We start from the raw sequence: 27089 nt of genomic DNA, 5'->3' as shown, positions 1-27089 counted from the left end.
CCTCTCCTTATCCAACAGGGATTCTCGTCCAAAGGGTAGTACTAAGTACTCCGCTAATGCAGCACTTCCTCCTGCCCCCTCCACTTAGTGTGTCAAGAGTTTCAGCGGTTGGGGGGGGGGGTGGTGTGGAATGAAGAAAACAAATACCTTTAGCAAATCAATTGCTTTCCGACAATGACGTGTTAAAGTTACTATTTGACTGCAGCTGGGTTCAGCGCTGTGTTTGCTTGCGGGGGGAGGGGGAGGGGATAGGAGGTGGAGGACTCAGCTCCTGACAAGCCCTCAGACTCGGAATCTCATGGATCACCGGGCAGGACGCAACACAGCACCAGCCTGGGCAGAAAGAAAGTGGGTTGGGGGAAGAAGAGACGAGAGAGAGAGGTGGGGGTAGGGAATGGTAGTAAAGGAGAGAAAGAGGACTGGGAGAGAGAGAGAGAGAGAGAGAGAGAGAGAGAGAGGGAGGGAGGGAAAGGGAAAACGTCAAAAAAAAGGAAGGTAGAGAGAGGGTAAAACAATGATGGAAGGGTAGAGTAAAATAAACAGAGGGGGAAAGAGAGCCCAGACAAGCATCGTGTGCCCTTCACCCTCCAAGCGCGGTACTGATCATCACTGGGCAACAGGAGGCGAGAGGGATCGACAGGTCACAACTCACTGAAGGCACTACACTAATTTAATTTGCTGTTGCTGCTACTCACTGGCCGGGGGAAGCTGGGAGGGGCACACCCCAGCCCGAGGGTAGAGAGGTCTTTGTGCGCAGTGTCACTTGACCCCCAAAAAGTTTCACCAAATGACAGACCCTTCAACCCTTTGGACTGCGAGCCACATCCTAGATCTAAGGCATCACATTTATTGGACTGTAAGTAGGCCATTCAGCCCCTTGAGCCTGTTCTGCCATCCTATTAGATCATGGCTGATCTGTACCTTAACTCCAATTACCTGCCTTTGCCCCGTATCCTTTGATACCCTGACCTCACAAACATCTATCCCACTCAGTCTTGAAAATCTGAATGGGTGCAGCATCCAGCTTTTTTGTTTTAACAAGACAACAATTTCTCTCTCTGCACCCACCCCCAGAAGATACAGATAGAGAGACACCGAGACACACACACACACACCCACAAGGAGACAGAGACGGTCTGCGCCCTTACCGGTTTCTGTAGTAAGGGCGGATTAGAGTCTGCGACGAGGAGTTGGGTTTGTACGTTCCCGGGGAGGAGAAGCCATTCACAAAGCCACTGTTGGGAAATGGTGCCTGGAAAAAGTGGGAGAAAGAGACAGAGAGAATGAAATAAAAATCACAATTACAATCAACTTGAGTGGGCGCCAGGTCACAAGCGATGGTGTCTGCTGCCCTCAGATCTCATAATCTTAGTGCTCACTGGGGCAAGCTTCCTGATCGGGGGGGGGGGGGGGGGGGGGGAATGGGAAAGAGAGGGAGAAAGAGAGAGGGAGAGGAGATTAAGGAGAGACGGACTCGAGACAAAAAGAGGAACGAGGAAGGGAATGGGAGTGAAGACCCCAACCAGAGCCCGAGCCCCTCTAAGCGCAATAACTGATCATCACTGGGCACAGCTCTGTCGCGTTATAATAATAATACTCATATTTGATTCAGCGCCTGATCGCGTCGTTGAGACGTTTTAAAGCTCTTCACAGGATACACTGTAAAGTCAATTGACTGTATATTTTGTGAGTGAAACAGTGGGCCGAATGGCCTCCTTCTGTACTGTAATTTTCTATGATTCTATGAAAACCTTTGAGCGTGTTTTGTTTCTGCCGTGACCCATGCCCTGCCACAAGCAGCCCGCTGAAACTTACCAAGGGGGTCTCAAAGTAGGGAGGGGTGGCAGGCCAGGCCTGGGGCACGATGCTGTACAGAGGGTACTGCTGCTGTGGGTTGAAGACGGGCTGCATGAATAGCGGGGAGGCAAACTGCTGCTGTGTCTGTGTCTGCTGAGGGTACAGGTTGGACTCCAGCACCCGATATCCATTCTTTGGGAAGAACGTGTTGATGGCGATAGGCTTCGCTTTGATCCTGGCCTGTAACGGGGGAAATAAAGGAACAATTAGTGAGCTGAAGGCAACATATACAAGTTCTGACAAAAGGTCATCGACCTGAAACGCGAACTAATTTTCCTCTCTCCATAGGTGCTGCCTGACCTGCTGCGTGTTCCCAGCGATTTTTACGCAACATATACAATGGCTGAGTAGCCAATCCCTTCAGTGTCGCCCTCTGAAAAGCCATTTACTATTAACAATAATTATAATCCTTGAATTTGATATAGCGCCTTATCACGGGCCGCGGGTTAATGTCTCATTGGCACTTCTGGCTGTGTAGCGAGCGCTCATTACAGCAAGGTCGAGACAGCCGCTGACTGTGAGCAACTTGGCAACTCTCCAATACTTACAAACTCCCGCAAAATACAGACAACTTACCAATATTGGCTTCCCTTGAAAAGTTTTCACTTCTTCCCTTAAGTATTTGAAAGCCTGTTTAAAACACATGAGAGAATCTTACTTTAATAAAAAAAAATTACAAACGACGACAACCTTCACGTACACAGCGCTGTTCTGGTGGAGCGGTATCTCTGAGCGCTTAAAATTAACGAAGTATAGTACATCCCCTGTGCCGCTTTTGGACGTAAAAAATCTTCTCTCAAAGCCTAAAGGTCTGAACAAGCAACCAGCTGGAATAGTAGAGACGGACATCGACGTGGATATTGTACCAGGAATAAAATGTAGGAATAAGAACATAATAATCCTAGTGTTTGATATAATTTTTTATATCATTTGATACAACTTGCGTTTGCTGCCCACGTGTTTTGCCAACGCACGAGCGTCAACTCGCTTGACAGTGTATCCTGTGAAGCGCTCCGAGACGCCCCGAAGAAGCCATTCCAGGGCTGTGCCTGTAGGAGGCGCCATGGAGCAGCTGGAAAACCCAGCGCCGCCACCTGGACACTGGTGGCATTGCAACGCTCTTTGCAATTCATAACTAACGTTGGTTGAACTTTTCTGGACAAACGCGGCAGCCAATTTACACTTTCCAACGTCCCGCAAACAGCTGCGGAGTGAATGATCGATTTATCTAGTAATTGTTGTCCAGGGCCATGAAGAAGTGCGCGCACGCGTGTGTGTGTGTGTGTGTGGGGACGGGGGGGAAGCAGGAGAAAGAAAGAGAGGAGAAACCCTTTACTTTTCTGAGCTTTGACTGAGCTCAAAGGCCAGATTTGAATCCGTAATCTTCTGATCCAAGAGGTGAGGGCGCGACTGAGTGAGCCACAGCAACAGAGGCAAATAAAGGCAAAGAAGAGAGAGAGAGAGAGAGACCCACCTACAGCCACACACAGATGGAGAGACTTACCTGCTGTGCATCGCTGTCAGACTGGAATGTGATGTACCAGTTGTTGTTGTGGGCAAATTCACAACTGATCACCTTCGGGCAATTCTCACTCTTGAAAAGTGCCTGGACGTCCTGCAAAACCAAACAGGCGACGGACGGTGTGAGGTACGATGCCAAATGAGACGCAACCCTCGGGCACAGGCTGCGCTCTGCTGCCTCCCCACGTTACATGCAAACCGCAATTTCCCCAAGGACCAGAGGAGCAGAAGGCTTCCAGCTTGCCCAGCCTGCTCCACCAGTTTCTGCAATGCAACACATCTCAATTCGCGCCGTCTCACTCCTCTTCTCTCACAGATTTACGGGCAGCCAAGAGAAACTAAACTTATCATGTCATTGAGACGTCTCAAAGCGCTTCACAGAAACAGGAGTAGACTATTCAACCCCTCGAGCCCGTATATTTGTCAATTTGTCCACAGCATTTGTGGATTTTTTTTTTCTTTTTTTTTTAAAAGGGACTATTATTCCCAGAAAAGCAAGGCTACAAGCGATGGTGTTTGCTGCCCTCAGATCTCATAATCTTAGTGCTCACTGGGGCAGGCTTCCTGATCACGGGGGAAATGGGAAGGGGAGAGAGAGAGGAGATTAAGGAGAGACGGACTCAAGACAGAAAGAGGAACGAGGAAGGGAATGGGTTTGAAGACCCCAACCAGAGCCCGAGCCCCTCTAAGCGCAATTACTGATCATCACTGGGCACAGCTCTGTCGCTTCGTAATAATAATCCTTGCATTTGATATCGCGCTTTATCACATCGCTGAGACGCCTCAAAGCGCTTCACTATAAGGTGTCATGGCTGTGTATTTTGCGAGTGAAATGTGGCAGCCAATTACGCACAGCAGCGCCCCGCAAACAGTCGTGGATTGAACGACCATTTATATCCTATGGCACAGGACTGTCTGTGCAGCGCTATGGGGTAAGAGCGGGTGGAGAGGGACTGATTGGGTAGCTCTTCCAAAGAGCTGGCACAGGCAAACGATGGGCCGAATGGCCTCCTTCTGTGCTGTAAGATTCTATAACTCTAGCCCTGACCTGGTGCTCAGCGCCACCAGCCAGCCGGACACGTGTGGCATCACAACAATCTTTTGCACTTCATAGAGTGACTTTAGCATTGAACGTTTGCGGGCAAACACGAGGGCAGAGTTTACGCTGGTGTGTGGGGCTACATAAACGACAGTGATGAAAACACAGTGTGATTTTCCAGGTCTGTGCCGTCCCTGCGCCAAAATTTCTAGCGCAAATTCTTCACAAACATTCCCTGGACTGTTTGCCCACCCACACCACCGGCCCTTACCTCAACAGGGGTAGTTTCCGGGATCTCTCGCAGGATTATTATACATCGTTTGTGGTTCGGCCTCACCTTCTCCCCTTTGTCATCCACTTGCACCATTGGAGATGCTGGGCGGCGGGGGGGGGGGGGGGGCGGGGGGAAAGAGGGTGGCGGAAAAGAACATGTTAGAAGAAAAAAAACACACACACGGACGACATCGTAGGCGCTTTTTCTCCGTACGGCTCCAATCAGAAAAAGCTCAATTTTTCTCCTTTGTGGGAAAAGCTGTAAAATTCCCACCAGGAACAGAGCAGGACACATGCTCGCATCAGATTCGATGGGCATTGGAGCGTTTTGTCCACATTGTTCCATTCCGAGGCCGGAAATTCAGCTCAGCTGATCAGATGGAATCACAGGTGGGCATGTTGACAAGCACAAACATTTGTTTGTTCCCTCAGCTTATTGACTGTGCCCTAGTTTGACAAGGGAATAGTGCAGAGACATACCAGCCCAGGTTGCAGATTCAAATCCCAATCTGTACCCTATTCTTCGATCGTACCTTCGACCACCCCCCATCCCCCCCCACCACCTCTTGGGTCCAAATCCCTGACTCTTCAGCGCCTTGGGATGTCCTTCCGACTTGAAAGGTTAATGTAATTCTGTATTGCATTGCACTGATTGGGCCAAGTGACCTGCCGTAAATAAATCTCTCGGTAAATCTAAGCCCAGCACATGAAGGATCTCAATACCAATCAGAATCATAAGTCTCCCTTACATCGCAGGACATCCAGAATGAGTTCGATATCAGCCGTCAACTTCTTTATGCCCTCGATGTTGGCTATGGTCCATATTGGGACAAAATGGTCGCTGTCCATCTGAGACACCAGATACAAATCCTTGGACAGATTCTCCCTACAGAAAGCAACGTAGAAAATAAGAATCCTCGCTCCACATAGAGCACCGACAACAATGCTTTCCTCAGGAGATTAGGTGTTTTTTAGGCTGTGGAATGTCCTCCTGGGTACAGTGGCCGAAGCATAATTCACATCAGCTCAACTTTCAGAATTAGTCACTCAATCCACGATTCTTTGTGGGAGAGACACAGCTGTACACAACTGGGCTGCCCTCAAAGTACACAGTCACTCTACTCACAGTATGTTCTGAGCAGTGCTTTGAGAAGTCTGAACGACGCAATAAGGCGCTATATCAAATGAGGCTTATTATTAGTGGGCATCTGAAGAGGAATAATCTGTAGGATATGGGAACAAGGCAAAGTGGCCTGGATGGATGGACGGATGGATGGATGGGTCTTTTAAAGAGCCAGCACGGACACACTGGGTCAAAATGGCCTATTTTCAGTGCTGGAAGTTTCTCAAAGCTAACGGGCAGCAAGGGTCCTTGTTTGTAGGCAAATGCAGCTGCCAATTTGTGCACAATAATGCCCTGCTCACACCCCAACTCCCACTCAAGCGCCCAATCCAAAAGACCAATGGTCCAGACTGGAATCATACAGTACTGGTTCCTGCCACGGGAGGGGGCACTCTCTACACGGCTCTCTGAGGACCCCTAGTGTCCAAATCTTCACTGCGTTTATTGCCCCCCACCCCCACCCCCGTGTCGTAAAATGCCTTACACCCTGACAAGTGTGAGCGAGCGGCGTCTGCTTTAGCACGAGCTACTCTTCACCTCTGATTGCTGTCAATGGGGCTGACTGCCGTTAGTTAACCAGGGTCAGTGCCCGTTTATTTAAGGACCCCCCCCCACCCCCCACTCCCCCAGATTGGCCGAGTGTGCGGAAAGAGAGAAAAAAATCCCATCGAAACATAAATGTCATCACTTGGCCACAACGCACACAGGAAGGATCAAATTCTAAGAAAAAAAAAGGTGGAAATTGGCTGCAGCTACAACAGGAAAGGAAAGCCAGAGGGAATGAGGAATAGATTAAACCTGAATAGCTCAAGATTGCTCCCTCCTCAACACAACTCAACTCAACACAAGGCCTGAGCCACTTTCCTCAGCCCTTCCAACCACCCTCACTCCCAGCTCTGGTCCCAGTCAGTCCTGTGAAGCGCTTCGAGGCGTCCCCCCCTCCGACCCCAAAAGGGACGTCTTGACGATGGGATAAGGTGCTGCATCAAATGCAAGGATTAACATTAATAAACATACGTACAAGTGTATAGAATTAAATGGATAGCAATAACAACTTGCATTCATATAGCGTCCCCTCAGGGGTAGCATCCGAGAGCAAGGGAGATGGGAAGACCGAGAGAGAGAGTGATCTTACCTAGAGAAACAGAATTCCAGCTGTTTCTTTAAGGAATCTCTCAGGTCCTCTGTGGTTGTCGGTTGTTCCTCTGATTGGCTGCCATCGCCTACACAACGCGTTGTTGGGGCAGGAGGGAGAAGAGCAAGAGAAAAATGCTGAAATATCATATGGGAACAAACTGGTTTAGATTCGTACAGGTTAGAGGCACAGACGCACAGTAATATCAAGTTGAGTCCTGTTGGCATATTGGTTAAGAGCGCTCGCCTCGCAAGCGAGCGAGAGAACCTGGATTTGATTCCCGGGCGGGTCAGGGCGAAACCTTAGGCAAGTTTCCTTACTACACACACACACACCTCTGGTTACCCAGTAGTAAGTAGGAGCCCGGTTGTTAAGTCGATTGATGAATAGCCTTCCGGGGGTAATAATCCCGTAGAATTTTTTTTGTTTTAAATAATAGTTTGGGCACTCAATTCACGACCGTTTGTGGGACAGAAATTGTCTGCCACATCTCGCCCACGAAATATCATCAAGCCGTCCGGGATGGTGGTGGTGGGGTTAAGGTACACAGACCAACTGAAAGGTGGATTCCATCGTCTGCGCTGACTTAACTGATCTCAGTGAGTCAACTGAATTGGGCATTGGAATTCTGTTCAACCTGGGCCAGCCAGGAAAACACAGAGGGGGAAAAAAACACACCAGCCAGGAATCCAGCAGCCATTTGGCTGTCCAGAAGCCAATAGCTGGAAAGTGTGGCCGTCCTTTGAAGCCAAGTTCTTTAGCAGAGCAGGACTCCGCTCACAGAATGGCCAAGGGGGCACCATCTTAAAATGAGAGCTAGGCTATTTAGGAGTGAAATCTGGAAGCATTTGTTTTCACGTGAAGGTTACTGGAAATTTGGAACTCTCTCCCTCTCCCCCAAAAGGCTGTGGATTATGGCTGGATCCATTCACATTTTCAAGACCGAGTGGGATAGATGTTTGTTAGGTCAGGGGATCAAGGGATAAGAGGGAAAGGGCGGAAAATTGGAGTCAAGGTTCAGTTCAGCCATGATCTAATAGAATGGTGGAACAGGCTCGAGGGGCTGAATGGCCTACTCCGGTTCCTATACCAAAGGAACATCAACACAGTGGCTGCAAGAAAAAGAGAGGGAATGAGATGGGAGCGCAAGGGGGCGGCGAGAGAGGGAGGGGTGGCTGACCTGTGGCTGGCGAGTGCTCATACAGAGGGTAAGCGAGCTCCACAGGGGGCAGGTCGAGGCCGTTGATGGCTGTGGGCTCTGCGGTGCTGCTGCCGGTGGTCTCGGGGGGTGGGGTGTACATCACGCTGTACTGCTTACTGCCGTCCCCTCCGGGCTCAATGTACGCTGCGGGGGGGTGGGGGATGGGGGTGGGGAATCACACATCAATCAGCACGTTTCGCTCACAACATACAGTCACTAGACTTTACAATATATCCTGTGAAGTGCTTTGAGAGGCCTCAACGACATGTTTGCATCTACACAGCCACAGAGTACATTTTCTCCCACGCGGGCACATCTCTCCCCTCCCCTCAGAGAATACCTCCTCACCTTACATACATACGCTTTATCAGTCATTACACTCCCACGCTCACTCTGGCTCGCCCGCCCCAACCCCCACCCAGTGAAGCACCTCTCTCCTTGCTCGGTGACCTTGCCCGACAGGCTCGACAACATCGACAACAACAACAACTTCTTCGTACTTCACGCGGGGTAGCGTCCTGAAGCGCTTGACAGTGGTGGAGTCTGACCCCGAGCCAAGGGGAGAGGTGATCGTAAGCACCATCCAAAAAGCTCTTCAGGTGGGATTTGAAAGTGGGGAGGGAGGGAGCAAGGCGGAGGATTGAGGGAGGCAGTTCCAGAGCTTCGGGGCGCAGTGGCTGAAAGAACCCCCTTCCCTCCCCGCACACCGAGGTTGTGGGGCAGACACTGGCTGCCGGCACAGAGATGCCACTATCATCAAACCCCCACCCACTCCCCACCCCACCCGCCGCGCTTCTCACCTTCAGCGTAGGGGATGGGGGTTGGCGTCACGCTCTCTTGCCACGTGCTCTCAGTGCTGATGGCCGCTGGAGTGGCCTCGGCGCTCTGGGGAGGAATCTCCTGCCATACCTTAGCGTTCGGGTTCAGGCCAGCCCCCTTGGAAGTTACCTGGGTGGGGGGGGGGGGGGGGAGAGAGGAAAAACAAACACACACACGTTCCATTAGGACCTAGGAATTTGCAAGACAAAACAAGGGCACTTCGAAGCTGGCTTTGTTTCGGAGAAAGAAGTTCAAAAGCAGCCTGGGAGGGGACTGGTGCAAAATAACTGGATTAAAGTCTTACTTAGTTGTGCTTAACTTGTACAGAACAAACGGGGCACAAAGGCTTGCCTCAAGTACTCACGCAGCAAGTGCCCATAATACTTTACTGAGTGGGAAGGTGCACATGTGCATAAAGATAGGAGTTAAACTGATAAATCTCCATTGCAATCCTTGACTGCATTACTGGCCCGATAAGAGCTGGCACGGATAAGAGTTCCAAGTTCACTATAACTCCACAAGTCATATTAAAGTTTAAGGTGGCGAACAATTTATTTTCGCTTTTTGCATTGTAATAATAATAATCCTTGCGTTTGATACAGCGCCTGGTCACTTCTTCGAGGCGTCTCAAAATGCTCCAGAGGATAGCAGAAAGTGTTGATTCTTTCAAGTACAAATGCGATTGTTTTCTCTTAGGAAATAATACCTCAGGATACAATATATAGTTTGGGACCTGACGTGTGCAATATTGTAAGAACTCAAGGAAGCAAAGAACTAGAAAAGGCCATTTGGACCATCAAACCCATTCTATTGACTGCCGCGTTTCACTTTACAGTATATTTTCTGAAGCACTTTGAGACACCTCAATGATGTGATAATGCGCTATATCAAATGCAAGGACTATTATTATTCTTACAGTTGTAAAGCGCCTTTCATGTCGGGAGAACGTCCCAAGGCGCTGAACAGTCAAGGACCCGAGCGGGGTGGACGGGGGTTGGGATCAGGGAGGATGGAGGGCAGAAAGAGTAGGAGGGTGGCCGAAGAGAAAGGTCTTGAAACGTGCTTGAAGGAGGCGAGGGAGGGTGCGAGACGAAGAGAATGTGGGATAGAGTTCCAGAGGGTGGGGGCAGAGAGGCTGAAGGCCCGACTGCCGATGGTGATGGACGGGCCGGGCGAGGGACATGAGCAGGCTGGAGCCGGCTGAGCGGAGGTACTTGACCAATTGGATTGATTGACCAATCTTTTTCGGTGGGTGGGGAGGGGGGGGATGGCAGTGATTATTACCCCCGGAAAGCGATCAGCCAATTGACAGAACAACCGGGTTCCTTCTTACTGCGTGTGGAGTAAGGAGACTTGCCTAAGGTTTCGCCCTGTCCGGGAATCGAACCCAGGTCCTCTCGCTTGCAAGACGAGTGCCCTAACCAATAAGATACAGGACTCCCAAGTGCCAGAGACCAACAACAACAATTACATGTGTACAGCGCCTTTTGTGTTGGGAGGACGTCCCAAGGCGCTGAGCTGGTTACTGGGTGAAATGTACCACAGCACCAACACTGATGCAAAGCGATAAGTTGAGAGGCACAGCCCAAGCTCAGAGCCCTATCCCATCAGTGATACCATGAAGAATTGGGAGACGAATTGCTTACAGGCCTAAGTGAGATAAGGTACATTACAATCAGGCCCGAGCCACACCCAGGAGCATGTGGTTCTCAACAGATCTGCTCTGTTGCTGCCATGCTCGCCGCAAAGCAACCAAATCTTCGAACGCTGCACAGTTACACACGGAGTTGTGCTTCTGGGAGGCTCATGATAGATGTACGTACAGGTACTGGGTGACACGAGATGGGAAAAAGAGAGTGAGACAGAGAGAGAGAGAGAGAGAGAGAGAGACACACACACACACAGATAGAGAGAGAGAGACCAAGAGAAAGACACACACAGAGGAGCAAGAGAGAGAGACAGAGCAGAGAGAGAGAGAGAGAGGAGACAGAGGGAGAGATAGAAAGAAAAAGGACAGCCGCAACTTCAGCTGATCACGATCAAGACCCCACCAATCCCCAAATCACTGGAAACTTGGTGCATTAGGACTGTGGGTGTGGACAGGACTGAGTTAATCTGTGGACACCCTCTCTCTCTCTCTTCCCCCCACCCCATTAAACAGCATCTTACACTAAAAGAGTCAAAAGCACAGATGACTGGAGAGAGGGTGACAGCACCTTTGGAACAATCCTCCAGGGGTTAAAAACTTCGCCTTCGGGGAAGAGAGAGAGAGCGAGAGAGAGCGAGATGGACGTGAAGGGGAGATGGGCCTCCCATGTGCTGTTTCCAGCGAGACACTGCAGCAACACTGAGCTCACTGTCCTCTCGTTATCAGTAAGATACACACACACACACACACACAGCACAGACGAGGCGAGTACAAGGTCATTCGGCAACTCCCAACAGCACGGCGAGTTAAACACACCGACCGTCCCGGCCTTCACTTATTCAACCCGGCGCAGAGGAGAGATGAGCAAACCCACGGGGCTTTAAAGGTGGAAGTCGAAGTGAATGGCCTCGCTCGTAGGAACAGCCCCTCGAGTCTGTTCCGGCATCCGGATCTGTACTTCGAGTCCAATTACCCGTCTTTGCCCCAAATCCCTTGATCCCCTGACCTGACAAACATCTCTGCACCTCGGTCTTGAAAACTTGAATGGATCCAGCCACAATCCACCGCCTTTTGGGGAAGGGAGTGAGTTAGATTTCCACTCCCCTTTCCTGATTTTACTCCTACATGGCCCAGCTCTGGATTCCCCCACCAAAGGAAGATAGTTTCGCTGTCGCTAGTCGATCGATCCTTTGATTATTTTTAAACGCCTCAATCAGATCACCCCTCAACCTTCTAACCTCCCACACACAATGTGGAGGGGATGGGGTTTCTCTGCCCGGGCTTTAGTTGCGGACTTTGGTGGGCTTTTGCCCAGATTTGTTCGCCTCGTGCCCAGAGATGACACTGGTCAAGCTATTGTCAGCCACCTCATTTACACCTCTACACCTTTCAGCCTTTCCGAGAAGAGGCTAGTCGGTCAACTGGGCCTGGATCGATCTTTTCACACGCCAGGCGTTATAAGAATCATATGTATTCATTGCATAAATTTATGGAAATGTCACCAGCTGTAAAACAGAGAGGAGTGCTGCTCCGAGGGGAATGAATCACCCTCGGTCTCGTCTACCGCTGTGCGCAATTGGCTGCCGCGTTTCGCCCACAAAAATTATAGTCGATTCACTTGACAGTATATTGTGTGAAGCGCTTTTGAGACGTCTCGAAGAGGTGATAAGGCGCTGTTATCAAATGCGAGGATTATTATTGTTGTATTGCGGTGGCAGAAGGTGCCCGAAAACTCCCAACAACAACTTGTATTTACATAGCGTCCCTCACGCAGGACAGCGTCTCAGAGCTCCAATTCAGGTGAACACAAAAGCCACATCAAAATTGATCAACACCCTGTGCCTTTACTGCTGGTACAAAGGACCTGGCAAAGCTGACTCGACAACCACACACACAACCCGAACTTTACACACACCAGGTTCAAAACTGTTCCCATACGCCCACAGCCTGAAATTCCATGCAGTTTTAGCCCATTGCACTTTTTTGACTCACAAATTTGAGATCCTGCTGAATTGCAGAATGCGTTTTTTTTTAAACATGTCACCCACAACGCAGTCACTACACTTTGCAGCATTTCCCGTGAAGCGCTTTGCACCGTCTCCGGCCACGAAAGGCTCTATACCCAACCATCAAGCGCCTCTTGACGTCCTCCCATGGTGAAAGGCGCCGTTTGTAAATGCAATTTGTCATTGACCAAATAATAAGAATTATTATATTACCGATCTGTCTTTATTTGGAAGCTCTTTTCTGCTGTTCTTAAGAACCGGCTTTCAAACCAGGCAGATCAAAGCCCTTCACGCGTAACTACTATCAAGTGTAGTGACAGTATTTGGAGGCAAACGCAAACACAGTGACCGTTTTTGGGTAAAACAAAAGTCTCACAAAACAGCCACGGTGCGAACCCCAGGTAATCCCGGGGCTCTTTGGCCAGGACAAGAAAATGCCCTATCCTTTTCCAATCGCTTCACGGGACTTTGTGGTTTACCAAAGGACAAGAGGAGGCCATTCAAGCCCCCGCGAGCCTGTTCCGCCATTCTATGAGATCACGGCTGATTTGTGTCTGAACTCCAAATACCCTCTCAACTGATGGCAGCAATGTCAGCAATGCAATGCTCCCCCAACCCCCAGTACTGCGCTGGTGTATTAGCCTGGACTGTGAACGCAGACATTTCAAACAGTGCACTTTCATCACTTTACGTCAATTAAGAAATCGTCAGCTTGTCCTTTTGGGTGGGCGGGGGGTGGTGGGGGGAGAGAGAGGGGCTTGATTTCAAAATGGCAGCCACCAATTTTCAAAATGGCAGATGGGGAGTACAATATGCTTTCAGAAATAATTATAATAATGCCTGCATCATTGAGACGTCTGAAAGCGCTTTGCAGAACAGATCGTCTTTTTTAAGCTATTTGGTTTTGTTCAAATATAGCGGTTTTAAGAAAAAAAGGGAGTGCGTGTGCATTGGGCCATTGTTGTTCACTTAGATCTTCAGGAATCTCTATTAAGTTGTTTAATACCCAATTTACTGGCAATCGCACCATTCAGATAGCCACAGAGACTCGAACTTACTGCTTGTGTCCAGCCTTACAATAACTGGCTTCTCGAATTTACTCATATTTTAGTTTGTGATCATGCTCATGTCGGTCAAATGCTCTGCAGGAGTGGCGTTATGTACACCCAAGCTGCTGCTGTTGTTATCGTTGGCTTAACCTTACGTGTGAGTACCTCACTCCAGAACCCACCATGAAGTGTGTACATCTCTCACCCCCTCCCTGTCGCACAGCGCCCTCCCTCGTGCGCGCGCTCACTCTCTCGCACTCTCACACCCACTCTCCAATGGAGTCGGGCGAGAGTAGGGGAGATGGGGTCACGGAGTTTGGTGCGGGAGAGGACACGGGCTGCCGAGTTAGTTCTGGATTATCCGCAGCCTGTGGGGGGGAAGAGTTGGGAAGGCCGACAAGCAGCGAGTTTGCATAGTCGAGCCTGGAGGTGATGAAGGCATGAGTTTCAGTGGCCTGAGGGGTGAGGTAGTGGCGGAGTCGGGTGATGTTACAGAGGTGAGGGAAGGCAGAGCGAGTCATGGCTTGGATGTGGGGAAGAGAAGACAGTTGATGGTTGAACAAGACATCAAGGTTCCTGACTGGCTGGTGAGTTGTAGTGTGCAACCATGGAGGTTGATGCTGCCAGAGCACACGCGCGCATGCTCGTGCTCAGTCTCTCTCACGCACACTCGCACAAACACAGTGAACGTTAGTGCAACGTACACTGGGTGAATTCATTCCATGATGGTTCATTCCATCATTGAGGGGACGCTGCTGTGTGCAATTCCGCCCACAAAATATACAGTGAATTCACTTTACTGTGTATTCCGTGAAGCGCTTTGTGAGACACGATAAGGCATTATATCAAACGCAAGGATTATTACTAATGATCAGAGAGACCAGCTGGTGGGGGTGGGGAGAAAGGGAGGTGATAGGGGAGGAAATGGGACAACTCAGCAACAGCCTCGCAACCATACCAGCTGGAGTCTGAACGAGTCAAAAGCAGAGCTTGGAACCCCCACCCTGAACACTCCCATCAGAACCACCTGCCCACAGACACCACAAAAGACTTAAAAAATATATATAACTGTCCTGAAACAAACGAGGGCCTGAAAAGGGTTCCTCCAGCAAGTCGCGTTCGTTCCCTCCAGGTTTTATGGTTGGCAGGGTTTTGGCGCAGAGTAAGTGAGGGAGGGAGGGAGAAAATGCACGGCGGGCACTGAAGCAGTTAATTCCACGTGTTGCTTCAACGCTTTGAATGGTGCAGCTGATACGAATGCAAATACTCGCTCGCTTGCTGACGCACCCACATTGCAGTCCAGCTCCAGCTAGCTCGTCTGGGCGGCCAGAGACAGAGCAAGCGAGATAGAGAGCCAGCGAGCGAGCTCACTGCAGATTCAGCAAAGCCGGTCAGCTGATCTTGGCCCAGAAAAGCTTTCGGCACAGCACGGGCGAGCGAGCGAGCGCTCCACGCCGCTGATTCACAAAATGAAACCCACCGACACACCTGTGTCATTGCAAAAAGTACACACACACACACACACGCGCGCGAGCGCGCGCGCAGAGCCAGCCTCCGAGTAAAGTCTGCCCACGCTCGACATGCAAACTTCCCCCCACCATCTCCCTCCCCGTCTTCTCTCCCCCCCCCCCCCCCCACCACCACACCCCCCCCACCCCACCACACCCCCCCAGGCTGTCTCGTTGCCCAGCGCTCACCGGTTTAACCTTCACAGGGCTCACCAGATGTGCCTTCCAAAAGGTCACAGCGGTGCCTTTCAAAGCCCGCTCCTCCCCCGGCTCTCGCGCTCTCTCCCTCCCTCCCTCTCTCTACCCCAGATCGACACATGGAACATTCCAGAACTCCAAACATGCCTTTGCAAAAAAAAAAAAGAGGGAGGGGAACGGGAGGGCGGTTGGGGTTTTTTTTTTAAAAAATAAAAAAAAAAGCCATCGGCGGAGGGGAAGCTAAGGTGGACCCGGTCGCTCGGCTTCAAAGTTAGAAACTTCTGCAAAAAAAATATATATAAAGGGTGGCGGAGGGAGGGGGGGGGGGGCGGGAGAGGGAGAGGGAGAGGATTGATTGCAGTCAGGAAACGACAGAAAGCTTACATCGGCTCAGACCGGCCCCGCTTCCCTGGCCTCCCGGTCACATGGTGGGCAGATTGCGGAGCAGAAAAGCGATGGAAAAGGCCAGCCCCGAATTTGAAACGAAGCCGCTTCACTCACCTCCACGAAAAGCAGCATTCTTCTCCAGGCGGCGGGGGGGGGGGGGGGGGGGGGGTTGTCAAAAAAATAAATGGGTGGTCCCGCTCTTTCCCTCTCTCTCCCCCAAGCCACAGGCTGCCCACAGACGACTGTAAGCTCGACCAGCCTCCCCGCCAGCAGGCTTCCCTGACCGAGCCAGCGCCACAAGGCTTTACTCTCGCTCTCGCTCACACGCACACATCCTCTTCCTGTGAACTCCCAGCTCGCTTAACTCTTCACTCTACTTCCAGGGCACTGGTTTGCAAAAGCATGAGACACATAACCCGACGCCATGTGCGCACACAACAGACACACACACACCCCTTTCACCCAAAGAAAGACATAAGCCATCCCCTCCCCACCCCCCCCACCCTCTCTCTCTCTCTCTCTCTCTCTCAACTCAATCGATCCAATATCTTTGTCACAATGAACAAAGGCCGGAGAGAGAGGGAGAGAGAGAGAGAGAAAAAGAGGGGGAAAGAGAGAGAGGAGAGAGAGAGAGAGAAAGAAAGAGCTCAAGTTTCAGGAACTATTAACCCATGCAGTCCAGCGGAGGACACTGCTCGTTTCATGCAAAGCGTGGGCGGGGGGGGGGGGGGGTGGGGGCAAGCTGAGTGTAAGCAGTTATGGTGGGGGGGGGGGGTGGAATGAAGAGCTCTTGAACCACCTTCATGGTCACAGCAAGTCTCGCTTCCAAGCGACATCGTTTAACAACGATGCAGTTTAACAACGCTTTAAAGTTTAGTAAGACAATAAGAATGGGGCAGATTCAATTCATGCTAAAGCCCAGAGAGGCCTTTCACTGCTAATAATAATTTGACTTGATAAGTATTGGTGCTATTTGAAATGCAAGGATTACTATTTATTATTAAAATGCTTCAAATGGACTTTCAGTCAGAATCCTCATCCCTGCTCCCACCTTATCCCACTAGGAAAGGCAGGCGCCTAACGGGTGCAAACTTAAAATCCTCTCCGCCCCTCCCACCACCCCTCTCTTTCCCTCCATCCCCGCTGCTTTCACCCCAGGAGAAACCTTAGGAATGAGATTTATGATGAGAGAGAGAAAGGAGAGACCCGACAAGATTGCAAAAGTATTTAAAAATACAAGGAACTGTGTTTAGTTTCAACAATAACGTGCATTTAATATAGCGCCCTTCACACAGGGCAAGGTACAAAAAGGATTGAAGTTAGAAAGCCAAAGTAAGATAGTCTAAATTCAAAGTGGCTTAATGTCTATTTGAACCACCCCCATACACACATATGGCATACACACACTAGCATTTTGCACTCATATAATCTCTGACTCAAAAAGTTTCCAGAGACTATAGGTGTGAGGAAGCAACAACACATTACATTTACACAGCACTTTTCATATCGGGAGGACATCCCAAGGCGCTGGACAGTCAGGGATTTGGACCCAAGCTGGGGGTTGGGATCAGGGAGGGGGGTAGAGGGTTAACCGAAGGCACGGTCGAAGAGGAAGATCTTGAGATGTGCCTTGAAGGAGGCAAGGGACGGGGAGAGAAAATTTAATTTGGCCAAAGGCACAATCAAAGGGATTTTTTTTTTAAAAAACACATGCTTTGAAAATAGTAAACGTGGGAGGAAGTTCCAGTCAGTGAGAAGACAGTGAATGAGAACCCGACGAGATTAAAGGAACAGAAACCGGCGATGATGATTGCCGTGGACGGCGCCTGAACAGAGAGTGCCACAAGTTCAAAACTCGCCTTCTTCCAATACACACACACACACAAACACACACACACACCCCATCATCAGCACCAGAAAACAATGCCTTTTTGTGGGACTGGACATAAAACAAAAAGTCACGTGCTGTTGGTTACAACACACTGTGTAAAACAAAAGGTCGTTTTCCCCGTCACACACACACACACACACACACACACGGGGGATTGAGTTACAAGTTCAGCTTGTGCAGAAAACAGTCACCTGTGCAGAACCAATTCTGATCTACACTTAAAAGCCCATGCCCAAAAAACAGCTTGCATTTATTTAGCGCCCCTCACACAGGGCATCATCCAATAACTCCAGCGAGAGAACACTGTCCCTTCCTTCTCTCTCTCTCTCTCTCTCTCTCACCCCCTGGTCGCTGTGGCTCTGCTAATTTCTGGATGCAATTGGGGGGCAACACAGCACCGACTTGCTTTTCTCAAGCTGAGATGAAGAGCTGAACGGTCTCTGCACGATATGCGTTAGTTGGTTAACTTAGAGGATGAAGGCGTCGCAAGCTGTGGGAGCCTGCCACACGTCCCAGAAAAAAAACTACTGCCATTCCCTCAATGGTCCTGATGGTCAACATTACTGTCTCAAATGTTACAGGATCGACTGCTGGATCTGTGCATAGATTATTTTTTTTTCTCTCTACAACGATGTGAATGTTTTTCTCCCAAAACAGAAGTGGGGCCTCTTAATCGAATGATGTATCCAGCACTTTCGCTGTATACATTCTATCACTGACTGGCACCTTATGTGTTTTTCCCTTAGTCAGTGGAATGATGGTGCTGAGCTGCTGATGTTTGGCATTTGGGTCCTGTAACTTTCAAAAGGGAATTGGAAATATACTCGAAGGGAAAAATTTGCTGGGCTATGGGGAAAACAGTGGGGGAGTGGGACTTGTTGGAAAGCTCTTTCAAAGAGCCGCCACAGGCACAATGGGCCGAATGGCCTCCTTCTGCGCTGTAAGATTCCACGGAGCAGCAGTTTGATGTTACCTCAGTGGACAGTGCTTACAATAATAATAATCTTGCATTTGGTTAGCACTTTATCATGTCGGAATGATGTGTCAAAGTGCTTCACACTTCCTCCTGTGAAATGGAGCGGCTATTCATAGGCGAATGTGGCAGCACAATTGCACACAGCAATGTTCCTCCCATCAACAGCGATGAAACGAGTGACCAATTTTAAGGGGGGGGGGGCAGAATTGTTGGCCAGGCCAGTATTAGGCACAGGCTGGCATGAGAAGGGGGCTGTGCTAAACCAGATATTACAGCAGAACACAATACAGCGAAGGAGGTCACAAGTCCTTCACTAAGGCCTCATGTCTGGCCTGTGAGCAAGTGCGAGGATCCATAGCTAATCCACTTAATCGGCATTAAGAGAATGGCAGAACCCAGAGGTTCAGTCGTGTGCACTTTTGGCAATCTCAGTGGACCGGCAGCTGATTTTCTTTTACCCCTGGATGTCGGGAATTAGCGGGATCCAGAAGGTAGATTACAAGTGCGCGCTAAAGGAATTCCCAGAGAAAACCCGCTATGGAGTGTACAGCACGGAGGCACAGAGCTAAAGCATCCCACCCCTCCCCAACCCCATCAGCTTGACGTTTGTGTCTTTACATTTTAAGGTTCCCCAGAATTGTGGAAATTGTTCCTTTTTCCTCTCTATTTGGAAATTAGTGAGGAAATACAGTTATTGCACTGAAGCACTTTGAGATATCCTGTGACGTGCAAGGACCTATAGCAAAGGCAAGGATTACTACAGAAGGAACCCACTTGTCAGATCCCTTTTCCGGGTGTAATCGTTCCTTCAAAAAAAATAATAAATTGGTCAGTTCAATCCAGTATATTCTTTGAAGTCCTTTGAGTCTCTCGAAGATGTGATAAGGCGCTGTATCAAATGCAAGGATTATTATTATAATACACCTTCACTTAAAAAGAAACTGGCTTCCAAATAAAGACCAAATTAAAGAGTGCGGAATTCAGTGTCATCTTAAATTTCAAAATCTTAAGACTTGCATTTGATTCAGTGCCTTATCACGTCGTTGAGACATCTCAAAGCGCTTCACAGAATATACTGTAAATTGGAAGTGACTAATTTGTGGGTGAAACTTGGCAGCCAATTGCGCACAGCGGTGTCTCTCCAACAAACAGCTGTGGATTGAAGTGATCAAAAGTGAGTGATGCAGTTCCGTGAACGCAAACGTGTTAACCGAAATCCCTCCCAAACACGAGGGGGCAGGACAATCGCCTGCCTTTAAGCGTCGAGAAAATAAAAATGTCTGGGCTATTTATTGACGCAGGCTCAGCCATTTTGTGTGTGTTGAGTACTACATTGCTACTGTTGAGAGAGGAAGCTCAGAGAAACATACAGATATCTTACCACCAGTGACCAGTATGAATGTACCACCTCGTACACAACAGATGCAGTTGCTCAGCATCCAATTGCAATACAAAACCAGGTCAGGATTAATAGAGCAACCCCTAAGCCACTGCCTTAAAATAGTTGCACAGCACTCCAGTCTCCCACATTTGATCCAGCTCTGCCTCAGTGACCACAATCTCTCCTTGATCCTTCTCTCGCTGCCTTCAAAATACAATAACAACTTGCATTTATATATCACGCCTCACGTAGGGTAGCATCCCGGAGTGCTTGGCAGTGACGGAGCTCGACCCCGAGCTGGGGGAGTTGACCTTAGGCATGAAATTGGGGAAGGAGGGGGCAAAGTGAAGGAGGGATAGAGGGAGAGTGTTCCAGAGCATTAGCGGCTGAAAGCGCAGTGGAATGGAGGGCACCAAGGACATTCAGGAGGCCGGAGCCAGTCGAATGGCAGGCAGCGTGTTAGTGCAAGTCAGTGATGCACAACAACAAGGCTCGTCATTGCTGGGCCAGAGGGAGAGAGAGAGAGAGAAAGAAAAAGGGGGAGAAAAGGGGAAATGCAAACACACAAACTGCTAATTTGGGACAAGTCGTTGGGAGAAATTCTGGGAATCAGATGATCCAATAGACTTTGGACCCCATCCCATTCCCACCTCTGCACCCGTCCCGCCCACTGCAGCTGTTCACCAGGTGCACTCACCCAGAGAGAGTACGCACTGTGCATCCTGCACTCTCCCTATCTGATTATAAAATTCAATAGACAATTGGTGGGAGGGAGTCAGCACGTTCTATTCCAACCCTGCTAAACAGCACTGCCAGCCAAAAGCTGGTTAACTTTGGGTGATCCTCCACGTCCAAGTGGAATGGCTCCACACAAGCAACTGAAATTTTCAGCACAGGAGACCATTCGACCTATTGCCCCTGTGCCCCTTGTACATGTATGGTCAGTCTTTATTAATTCCCACTTTCCACCGCTTTCTCCATAACCCTTAATTGGATCACTCAGGTACTTGCTCCATGCAGTCCCGTAGCATATTGTCAGAGCACTCGCCTCACAAGCGAGAGGATGCGGGTTTGATTCCCGGGTGGGGCAAAACCTTTGGCAAGTTTCCGCCTCTGTTACATAGCAGTAAGTGGGAACCCGGTTGCTTAGTCGATTGGTGGATCGCTTTCCCGGCGTAATGACGCCTTCAAAAATAAATTGAGACTTGACTAACAGGCGATGCATCAAACGCAAGGATTTCTTTCATGTCCGAATAACATGGTTCTGAAAAAAAAATCACCATACCCCCCCACCCCCTTGGGTTTCTTGGCAATGCTATGAAATATATACCCTTGTGTTTGGCTTGAAGCTTTTTAAAGACCTTTGGGTCAGTCAGTGAGCGGTAATGGTCTTTTGGGACCCTCTACATTCCTCTAATATTTCACCCTCACTAAACAACTACTGGTGAGAAGTTAGCACTGCCCACTCGATAATGACAGCATATCGAGGACTGCAATTTTGTGCAAGTCAAAGAATTCAACATCTTTAAAAGCTGTTTGAACCAAGTCTAATTACAAGAAGAAGCCCACAATCTCTGCACAAGTTTATTTCCTGTATTTTAATCAACCCCGGGGAGGTCTGTCATCATCAAGGGCTGAAAGGGGACTGTCTCCTCACAGCAGCGAATGGAAAACCTACTTTGAAGCTAGTTTTGTCACTTAATTATCCCCAACCCACTACCAGCTACTATTCTGCATGTCCCTCGTGCCCTCCGTTTCACCACTGGTGGATGCACTACAAACTTCTGACCCGCTCAGCCAAGCTCACACATTAAAGAAGAAATAAAATAATTTGGTCACTCACTCAAACCTCAACCGCTTGTGGGACACTGATGTGTGCAAGTGGCTGCCGAGTTACAAAATACAGTCAATCCTCTTTACAGTATATCTGGTGAAGCGCTTGGAAACGTTTCAATGACGTGACAAGGCGCTATATCAAATGCAAGGCTTATTATTATAGCACGACGGCCAAATAACTTCAGGGACAACCTCGATTAAGCATGGAAGACGCGCATTTTCCCCAGCAACATCCTGGTTCAAGCAAGTTTTTAAAGTGAAAACAAATCTGCAGGTATTTATCCAAGCATTGGCCATGTGCACACCTCTCTGAATCAGAGCCAAACTGCAAGCAGGGCACACAGTCAGCGAGCACGCTGTTCTCCTGAGAAATGTTCAACCGCTGACTTAAACAACAACAAAAATTGGCTTACCACTTTCCTGTCCCATGATGGAGTTTGAAGAGCTACAAGTTTTTTTTTTAAAAAAAATCAGGATTCTGCAATTTCACACAAACCCATTTGTGAAGTCCGCAGCACAGTGAATCTCCACTCAACCCCACCAGTGAAGGGCAATCTTGAACGTACAGTTGAAAATGGAAGGGGGGTGTGGGGCGGGGGGTGGGGGGGCGTGTTGGAAGTGGAAAGAAAGCTCAGATTTCAGCTATCAGGCAAAAGCGACGAGCCCATTGAAACTGCAGTCCGCAAGGTCACGTCAACAGCTCGCACCAAATTAAGCTGCCAGTGAAACTCAGGCCTCGAGTTGCTAGATTTACTCTCTGAAGGTCAAAAGGTATTCTAAACAGGGGTCAGTGTATGTGCGTGTGTGTGTGTTGGGAGGAAGAAAGGGAGAGAAAGGCTGTTGGGAGTCGAAGCACTTTACACAGGGGCAAGGCCGTACACTTCTAGGTTCTATTAAATGTCACCGATTTCACAGAATTAAGATTGCTGGGCGCATGCTGTCAAGCCTCAACACCAGGCTGCTGTTGAAGACCGAGTTGAGGAGTTGAGGGGTGATTGAATTCAGTTGTTTAAAATGATAAAGGAATTCCATAGGGTGACCACAGAGAAATGATTTCCTCTGGCGAGAGGGTGAATCCAGAACAAGGGGCCATCATCTTAAAATTAGAGCTAGGCCACGCAGGAGTGAAATCGGGAAGCATTTTTTGTAAAAAGCAAAGAACAGCGGAAATCTGGAGCCCTCTCCCGCCCAAAAGACTGTGAATTATGGCCGGAACCATTCACATTTAAGACTGAAGTGGATCAATTTTTGTTACGGTATAAAGGGATATGGGGCAAAAGTGAGTAACTGGAGTTGAGATACAGATCAGTCAGGATCTAACAGAATGCCAGAATAAGGATTGAGGAGCTGAATGTCCTCCTCCTGTTCCTATGATGCTCAGACTAGGTGAGCACACTGTTCAGAGACAGTTTGTTACACGAGGAATGCCACAATATTCATCTAAATTGGATTGCGACTCCAGGATAGATTCCCTCCTCTTGCATGCTTCAGCCAGTTCTCATCTTCTTCCCCCACACCCATCAATCCCCTGCAAAGTTCACATCACACAAACAAGCCCATGCTTTCTCCGGGTGTCATTCTTATACCAATCCTTTTCAGCGGGCTTCAGTCATTTGCCCCAACATAGATCAGACACAATGCCAAACGCAAAGAGCCGGATATGATCCTTCTCATATAGTTGGGCACGTCTTTCCGATATCTTTAGTACAACACTTTCAGGAGGGAGCTAGGCTAGCTCTAAGAGAGTATGGTTCCATTTGCAAAGAAAACATGACGCCGAGTATAAAACTGGTACTAACCATGCTTCCTCAGGGCACACATGGCTTTGTACAGTTTTATACTCATGTCATGCTTTTTCAATGAAGCAATCATTTATCCTCTGAGAAAGCTTCACATCCAGTTCATCACCACAAAGGTTTCTCAATGATATTAAGATGCCACAACCTAGAGTGGTCTCAATGTTATAATAACACTTGCATTTGATTATACTGCCTTACCATGTCATCGTCAAGACGTCTCAAAGCACTTCACAAAATATACTGTAAAGTGCATCAATGTATATTTTTGTGGGCGAAACACGGCAGCCAATTGTTGACTTGTTCCTCGAGAGAACATCCTTTCATTATTGTCAAATGGCACAGGAGGTTTACATTCGCAATCACCTTCTCATTCACTGTAGTTTCCAACCAGTCTTGGTATTTTACCAGTATGCCAGCAACACTCGGAAGGTTAAAAGCACGAGTCTCCTGTGGACACAGAAATCCCAGTGGGACGAAATGTCCTTCCTGTACATGTGTGCAGCCACAGAGAAAATTATTAATTTATCTGAGGGACTGTTGCCAGGACACAACAACAATAATAATGTGGAGTCCTGTAGCTCAGTGGTTAGACCACTCGCTTTGCAAGCGAGACACCTGGGTTCAACTCCAGACAGGGCGAAACCTTGGGCAAGTTTCCATACTCCACAGAGCCTAATAATAATCCCTCCAAAATAAACAATAATAAATTGGTCATTTTCAATCCACGACTGTTTGTGGGACACTGTGTGCGCAATTGGCTTCCGCGTTTCGCCCACAAATATACAGTCAATTCACTTTACCGTCTATTCTGTGAAGCACTTTGAGATGTCAAGAAGACGTTTCAAAGCGCTACATCAAATGCATTTGATACAGCACCTCATCACGTTGCCAAGACGTTTCAAAGCGCTTCTCAGAATATACTATAAATTGAATCGACTGTACATTTTGTGGCTGAAACGCGGCAGCCAATCACACATAGCATCATCCCAATATTATTACCCAAGGAGCAACTCACTTCTCCTTTTACAATAGTGCCACAAGATCTTTAATTTCCACCGGCAGGGCGCCCCTTGGTTTAACATGTCAGCCAAACAACACCACCTCAAAAAACACTCCCTTGGTACTGGTCTGGAGCATCAGCCTAGACGTAGCTCAATACACCTCTATGGGACTTAAATGCACAAACTTCTCACCCAATGGCAAAAGTGCTGCCAAAGAAGTCAAGCCGACACCTAATACAACATAATTAATCACAAGCATCCCAAACAGCAGATTCAACCCACAAAAGCACATCTCAAATAAATGGATTTAGAACATGAGTGAATCGACCAACAACAACTTGCATTTATATTGCACCTTCGCGCTGGCTAACGCCCCGGATCACTTCCCAGCCGTAACATTTCCTATCTTTCAGACAAAAATGAAAGAACTGCAACCACGGTGTATTTTTTCTGACAATCCTATTCCTTTCAACAGGGATCACAATGGCTTGCGTTGCCATCAATCTGCCCCATTCACCGGCGACACAGTCTCACTGTGACCTTGGCTTCCATTTTCTGTCCTTCCACAAGTGTACAGCCTGGACAGAGCTGGCACGTACAATCCATTTCCTAGGACTCTACCAAATAGAACTCTCAAATCAACTGCAGTCACAAGCACAAGACGAACAGGTGGCATCTGCCCTCAGAATTCAAGAGCGGAGATCAGCAACTCATTCAAACCTGCAACCACTATGGGTAGTGCTGCGTGGTGCCTGCACCCACCAAAGTCCATGGGAGAAAACCCAAGTGAATCCCCAGGACCCCACCCCAACCATCATACACACACACACACACACACACCTCCCACTGCTGCACTAGCGATATATAGAGTTGGCAACAGGAACCTGCAGGCTCAGGGGGTAACGCAAAGGCAAATGACATTTACACAGCTCCGCTCATGTCGGGAGGGCGTCCCGAGGGCGTTGGGCGATCAGGGATTTGGACCCGAGCTGGTGATTGGGATAAGAAAGGGCGGAGGACAGGGAAGGCTGACAAGAACCACAACTTCCATTTACGCCACCCGCGGGGCAGCCTCCCAGAGCATAGGGGGTAGGAGTAAGAAGGTGACCCGAAGAGGCAGGCGAAGAAGGTCTTGAGGCGCGTTCGTTGCGCCCTGACAGGCACCCACCCAAACCCCTGGCACACCATCTGCCTCCAGTCCACATCAGGCTTAAGGGAGAGAAACAGAGAGAGAGAGAGGGGGTGGGGGGGGGGGGGGGGTGGAGGCAGCGTCACCAATTCCCACTCGCGCCTTTTTTTTCCCCCCATCGCCCCCCTCCTTGCCTCCCTGAGAAAGGGGGGGGGGGTGTGTGGGGGCTCAACCTCACTTTCTCTCAGGCCTAAAGCCTCGGCCTTTCCCGCAGAAGTACCCCCCCACTCACCCGGAGGGAGGGCGGTTGGTGACGGGGGAAGGGGACGGGGGTAACGCTTCACACGTGGCCGTGAGGAGGATGAAGGGTCCGGGGGTTGGGGGGTGAGCGGCTTCGCCCGCCAACAAAAGGCCTGGAGGGAGAGATGGATGGGGAGGGGGGGAGGGTCGGGTCGGTGCCCACGTGAAGCCGGCGGCCTGCGCTGCAGGCTGCGGGTGGCTTTTCTACCCGAGGAGGGCCTTAGGTTGAGAAGAAGCCTGGGATTTTAAGCCAAGCGGGTTCCACCCACCCATCCACCCGCCCTCCCTCCTCCTCCTCCTCCTCCCTCTGGGTCTCTCCCTCAGCAAAAAAAAATCCAGCGCCCGCCTGAGGCCTACCCGCGCCGGGGCCTGGCCTGCACTCACCATGCCGCCGCCGCTCTCCGCCTCTCCAGCTTGGGGTCGCGCTGCCTGTCCGCCGCTCTGCTCGGCACTCATGGGCCGTGGCTGGGGGCTGGGGGGGCTTGAGGGGCTGGGGTTGAAGCTGGCGCTGGGGCTCGGGGGGCGAACGCGAGGCGCGGGGCCGGGCCTGGACTTTGGCGGCGACGCTTTAAGACCCGGAGCCTGACCTGTGACCCCGGCACCTTGGCAACGCCGCCCCCCTGCTTCCCTCCCTCCCTCCCTCCCTCCTCCTCCACTCCGCCCTCCCGCACGAGCTGCCTAGCAACCGCGCGGGGCTCGACGGGAAAGAGGGCGCTCGGCCAGAATCTGCCTAGCAACCGCGCGGGGCTGGCCGGGAAGGAGGGCACGGGGGGGGGCCGGGAGCTGCCTAGCAACCGCGCGGGGCTCGATGGGAAAGAGGGCACTTGGCCGGTGCCCAGGATCCGCCGCCATTGGCCCATTGGGTGTTGCTAAGTCATTACCAATAGTAAAGCGATATGTAATCGATAGTAATCGATAATAAGCTTGAGCCTTATTCATGCCTGTAGGTCAGCGCGCTCACCTGAGGCAAGTTTCCTTACCCCACGCGCGCAGGCCTCAGCAGTGAGTCGGA

General features: G+C 49.8%; 1 protein-coding gene across 4 annotated transcripts in view; it reads right to left on the bottom strand.

The window, feature by feature from the left end:
• Positions 1-26509, bottom strand: part of LOC103172039 (La ribonucleoprotein 4) — a 34338-nt gene extending 7829 nt beyond the window's left edge. For 2 of the 4 annotated variants that reach the window (XM_042344269.1, XM_042344271.1), the window contains exons 1-10: positions 15879-15910; positions 8950-9097; positions 8129-8293; positions 6949-7036; positions 5440-5576; positions 4689-4792; positions 3362-3472; positions 2434-2487; positions 1816-2037; positions 1149-1252 (exon numbers count right to left, since the gene is read on the bottom strand). In XM_042344269.1, the coding sequence (XP_042200203.1) occupies positions 1149-1252; positions 1816-2037; positions 2434-2487; positions 3362-3472; positions 4689-4792; positions 5440-5576; positions 6949-7036; positions 8129-8293; positions 8950-9097; positions 15879-15896 (1151 nt within the window). In that variant the 5' untranslated portion in view covers positions 15897-15910. Of the gene's footprint in view, positions 1-1144; positions 1253-1815; positions 2038-2433; positions 2488-3361; positions 3473-4688; positions 4793-5439; positions 5577-6948; positions 7037-8128; positions 8294-8949; positions 9098-15878; positions 15911-26461 lie in introns of those variants that run through there. The other 2 variants (XM_042344270.1, XM_042344272.1) reach the window with 2 other exon arrangements.
• Positions 26510-27089: the final 580 nt, after the last annotated feature.

This window comes from Callorhinchus milii, unplaced genomic scaffold (genome assembly GCF_018977255.1).
Source record: "Callorhinchus milii isolate IMCB2004 unplaced genomic scaffold, IMCB_Cmil_1.0 Scaffold27, whole genome shotgun sequence".
Taxonomy (NCBI): Eukaryota; Metazoa; Chordata; class Chondrichthyes; order Chimaeriformes; family Callorhinchidae; genus Callorhinchus; species Callorhinchus milii.
The sequence above is the reverse complement of the archived record's forward strand: the minus strand, read 5'-3'. Positions and strand labels throughout refer to the sequence as shown.